Source organism: Emiliania huxleyi, assembly GCF_000372725.1.
Source record: "Emiliania huxleyi CCMP1516 chromosome Unknown EMIHUscaffold_202, whole genome shotgun sequence".
Classification (NCBI taxonomy): domain Eukaryota; phylum Haptophyta; order Isochrysidales; family Noelaerhabdaceae; genus Emiliania; species Emiliania huxleyi.
This window is the reverse complement of record NW_005200580.1, coordinates 1-5,152: the sequence shown is the minus strand read 5'-3', so window position 1 is coordinate 5,152 and position 5,152 is coordinate 1. Positions and strand designations below refer to the sequence as shown.

The following is a 5,152-nucleotide window of genomic DNA, read 5'->3' as shown; positions in this document are numbered from 1 at the left end:
GCCCACTGTTGACTCCCACCTCTGTCGCCGATGTGGATCCCGCGGGCGCACCGACGGAGTTCCAGTGCACCTATCGCAGCTCGGGGCCGTTTGGGACTTGCTCGGCCTCGGCCTCGGGCGTTGGCGACCGGGCTGCCCCGACTTTGCCCTTCTTGTAGGCGAACGCGCCGGCGCCAGCAAGAAGCGGGATGCCGAGCCCGAGGCCGAGCCCGAGGCCCAGGGGCAGGGCCAGGTCGTCGTCGTCGTCGTCGCCCGAGCCCGTTTCGCTCACCGTTGGGGGCGTCACCGCCTGCACACGGGCACGGGCTTGGACACATATATGGCGGGCACGGCTTGCCCGTGGGCGTCTGAGGTGAGAGGAAGGAGCACCAGCACATCGATTCCGAACGCCCCACTCGCAGCTTCAGCAGTCGCCGTGACTGGTTCGAGCTTAGATCTGATGTCCTCCGCCTGCGGTCCAAAATCAAAACGTCAGGGGGCGCCGTCTCTCCACCTTGCGGTACCAGGGAGGGGGCAACGGCGCGTGATCAGCGTCGGCCGCAGCGACCGACGGGGGCACGCCCCCGGGCACTCCTCCTCATATGTGAATTGCACCGCTCTGTGTATCGCTCCCGGGAGGCGTGCGGGAGGCGTGCAGTCCGCGCACCTCCGCCGCGCCGAGCCGTGGAGCCCTCCATCGAGCCGCAGGCTTGCGTCGACGCGCCAGCGGCATCGTACGGGATGACGGTCGCCACGTCATGTCGATCTCCGCGGCCGCACGCGGCGCGGTCGGCCTCCGCGGTCTGCCGCAAAAGCGGCTGGCTCACGACAGCGTTTTGCCAGTTGTCGGGTGGGAGAGTACATGTCGTCTGGAGTGTGGCGTGTACGTAGTTTTGATTGCGGCAATAAAAACGGCCGAACGAACAAGCGACCCGCCCTTCCCGCGACAGCAAGAGTCGAACGGGCGGCGCCTGACTCAAATGGAAAAGACACAGCCGCATTCTCTGAGACGCGCGAGGGCAGCCTCCTTAAAGGCAATGGGGTCTAGATTTGGAGCGCTCGCCGTGCGAAGAGGAGTACGACAAAATAGCGCCCGTGATTGCCTGCACGCTGCCCGCACTCACGGACTCCATACCCGAAAGAAAGAGAGGGGAGCTCGCGGGAGAGGTGACGAGTGAACTACAGGTAGTGGGGAAGGCAGCCTCGATTGCCTTACAGACATGGGTGCGAAACAACGACAAGACCAAGGCACGGGCAGAGGAGAGAGAGAAGAATATAGGATGGATAAAGCGCCTGTTCACGGCATGGAGGGTGAGCCACCTTCCTACATACATACATGAGCCACGCTGAACGTAGAGCCGAATGGGAGGAAGCCGGGGAAGAAGACTCCGAGGAGGACGAAACACCAGTGGTAATCCCGTTGTCAGCTGTAACGATGCACCCGAAGGGGAACAGGCGCTTTATCCACCCTATATTCTTCTCTCGTTCCTCTGCCCGTGCCTTGGTCTTGTCGTTGTTTCGCATCCATGTCTGTATGGCAGTCGAGGCTGCCTTCCCCACTACCTGTAGTTCACTCGTCACCTCCCCCGCGAGCTCCCTTTTCTTTCTTTCGGGTATGTGGGGTCCGTGAGTGCGGCAGCGTGCATGCAATCACGGGCGCTATTTTGTCGTACTCTTCTTCGGCGAGCGCTCCAAATCTAGACCCTATCACCTTTAAGGAGGCTGCCCTCGCTCGTCTCAGGAATGTGGCGGTGTCTTTTGAGTCCGGGGAGCTAAAAAGCGCACCCACCCGCAAAATTCTTCCGGGACGCCGGCGCACACAGCGACACACAGGCGCCTACAGAGCACAGGGTGCTCAGATGGCGGCGAGCGCGCGCCGGCCCAGGTCCCGCGCTCGCTCCTAACCCGCGCCGCCCCGGCCTCGCAGGCGAGGAGCAGCCCATGGCGTCCAAGCCGTGCCTGCTGCGGCTGCAGAAGGAGTACCAGAGGCTCAACAAGGAGCCGGTCCCCAACATCTCGGCGGAGCCGCGCCCGAACAACATCCTCGAGTGGCACTTTGTGATCAACGGCCCGGCGAGCACGCCGTACGCGGGCGGCCAGTACCACGGCAAGCTGCTCTTTCCGAGCGACTACCCGTACAAGCCGCCAGCGATCATGATGCTCACGCCGAACGGCCGCTTCAACACGAACACGCGGCTGTGCCTGTCGATGAGCGACTTCCACCCGGAGTCGTGGGTGCCGGCCTGGTCCGTCGGCACCATCCTCAACGGCGTGCTCTCCTTTATGCTCGAGTCGACGCCGACCGTCGGCTCCGTCGAAAAGTCCACAGCAGAGAGGCAGCAGGCGGCCAGAGCTGCACGCACCAGCCCCCACCTGCCGAGACCAGCCCCGGGATCTAGCGAGGTGGCGAGGCGCGGCACGGAGATCCGCCCCTCTCCGTCTCTCGTGCCGCTAGCACACAGCCAGCCCCTTTCGCACACAACCATCCCCCATCGCACACAGCCAGCCCTCAGCCTGCCCTCTCCACGCAGCCAGCCCTCAGCCCCATCGCACACAGCCATCCCTGCAGCTTCCACGCGCGACCAGAGCCGCGAGAGAGAGCGAGCCCGCTCGCACTTCACCGCGCGCCTCGCTTCACCGCGCCTCTCGCGCTTCCCTCGCGCCTCACGCGCCCTCGCGCTTCGCCGCGCGCATCGCACTTCACCACGCCCCTTACTGACTCCCGCCCCACCCGCCCCGCAGCTTGCGCGCGCGTCTCACGCCTTCAACCGGAAGACGGCGCGCCGCTCTCTTCTCTCTAGCCGAGATCAAGCCGAGGTCTAGCCGAGATCCAGCGGAGATATAGTCAAGGTCTAGCCTCGCTCCTCCCGCGGGAGATAGCCTCTCCTCCAAACCGGACCTCGTTCATAACTAGTAGCTACACGGTGTACGAATTATTAGTAGGCGCTCTTCCGCGAGCTCTCCCCGGACCTATTAACATCAATACTTGACACGTATCACTACCAACTGATCAGCACTAGGCGCTCTTCCGCGAGCTCTTCCCGGACCTCGTTGCGCCCGAGGAGGAGGGAGGCGACGCGAGCGGCGCGCGGCTCCCCCTCCGCACGCGCACGCGCACGCGCACGCGCACGCGCACGCGCACGCGCACACCGCCTCTCTGAACCGTCTCTGAACCGTCTCTGAACCGTCTCTGAACCGTCTCTGAACCGTCTCTGAACCGTCTCTGAACCGTCTCTGAACCGTCTCTGAACCGTCTCTGAACCGTCTCTGAACCGTCTCTGAACCGTCTCTCACCGTTCCTCTCGACCTCCCCCCGCAGGCACGCCTGCCGACGGCGGCGGCGGCGGCGAGGGCGACGAGGGTCCGAGTCTAGATCCCTCACAATCTCCCACGATCTCCCACAACCTCCCACAACCTCCCACAACCTCCCACAGCCTCCCACAACCTCCCACAACCTCCCACAACCTCTCCCACAACCTCCCACAACCTCCCACAACCTCCCACAACCTCCCACAACCTCCCACAACCTCCCACAATCTCCCGCAATCTCCCGCAATCTCCCGCAATCTCCCGCCAGGTGGCGGGCTCCTCTCGACGCCGGCGCTGCTGCTCGCCATGATCGCGGTGGCGGCGGCCCTGCTCGGCCCCGCGACCTCGTTGATTAATTGATGATCGAATTCATTGAGTTTCGATTAGGTGGCGGCGGCCCTGCTCGGCCTCGCGACTACGCAGCAGCTGCAGTGAGAGGTGGAGGGCGGGGTTGCGCAGGGGGGGGGGGGCGGGCCGTCGCTGGCGCCTCCCGCTGAGAGTGTTTCGGGGGCCCTAGGGGGGGAAGGAAGGGGGGGGGGTGGCCCGGAAGGGGGGGGGGGGGGGGGGGCGCCTATACCCCCTGGTTTGTGGCCCCGGGGGGCTTTTCCTTTGGGAGGGCTCAAAAAATTTGAACCTTCTTCAAAGGCCCCGGGGGTTTGTTATAATAATATTGACTGCCGCGGGGGGCGGGGGCGGGGGCGGGAGCGCGAGGGCACGGGCACAGGGCGTCGCGCAGACCGTCGCGGAGAACAAAAGGGGCTGGAACCGCATGCCCGATGCCGCAAAACTCAGCTTACTCCCCGCCAAAAAAGAGTTATAGATTCTCGTCGTCTAGTCAACTACGAACTAGTAGCCACCTGGCCCCTAGGATGTGCGCCCACACCCCGACCCGCCGGCCATCGCTCCGCCGCCGCTCCGCCACCTCTCCGCCGCCGTCGCTCTCTGCCGCCCTCAGGCTGGCGGTGCTGCCGCCTTGGCGGGGAGGACGGTCAGGCTGCCCTCGGCGCTCTCGAGCACGTCGACGAGAGCGCGCACCCGCCGCGTGATGTCTTCGAGCGCCGACGCGTCGACTCCACACACGCGCAGAGAGACGCTCGATGTGCCTACCGCAAGACCCAGAGACGGGGCTGCAGGCGGCAGACTGCGCCGGGCGGCGCGAGGGCGGTCTTGGGCACGCGCAGGGTTCCCACGTACTGGTTGGCCGCGGCCCCCGCGGGCTCTCTCTCTCTCTCTCTCTCTCTCTCTCTCTCTCTCTCTCTCTCTCTCTCTCTCTCTCTCTCTCTCTCTCTCTCTCTCTCTCTCTCTCTCTCTCTCTCTCTCTCTCTCTCTCTCTCTCTCTCTCTCTCTCTCTCTCTCTCTCTCTCTCTCTCTCTCTCTCTCTCTCTCTCTCTCTCTCTCTCTCCCTCCCTCCCTCTCTCTCCCTCCCTCTCTCTCTGTGGGCCGTGATCGGTAAAGAGCTCCCGAAGTTGTGGACGGCATGGCGCGGCCGTGAAGCAGACGCGAGCTCGTGAAGTGGCGCAGAGGAAGTGGAGTGTGGCACCGCGCATCTACCGCGTCGCTACGGCGGAAGTTGAACTCCGAGTTCTGGTCGTTTGGCTGCACCGAGAAGGCGAGGATCTCAAAGTCGCCTGCGGGCGGGGGAGCGTCGAGGGAGGGTGAGGACGCCGCGCGCGCGCGCAGCGGGCGAGGCGGCCCACGAGAGGTGAGCGGCGCCATTCTGCTTCTCGATGATGTCGAGGGCCTGGCCGACGCGCCGCACGAGATCAGCCGAGATTCGCCGAGATTCGCCGAGATTCGCCGGGATTCGCCGAGATTCGCCGAGATTCGCCGAGATTCGGCGAGATTCGCCGAGATTCGCCGAGAT

The 5,152-nt window shown here is 64.6% G+C and overlaps 1 protein-coding gene across 1 annotated transcript; it reads left to right on the top strand.

Moving 5' to 3' along the window:
* Window positions 1-1,906: 1,906 nt before the first annotated feature.
* EMIHUDRAFT_365968 (hypothetical protein) lies at window positions 1,907-3,019 on the top strand (the record flags this gene model as incomplete). The annotated part of the gene is made up of 3 exons (XM_005781376.1): window positions 1,907-2,322; window positions 2,722-2,757; window positions 3,000-3,019. Coding segments are annotated over exons 1-3 (458 nt in total), but the record flags the coding sequence as incomplete, so codon positions are not given.
* Window positions 3,020-5,152: the final 2,133 nt, after the last annotated feature.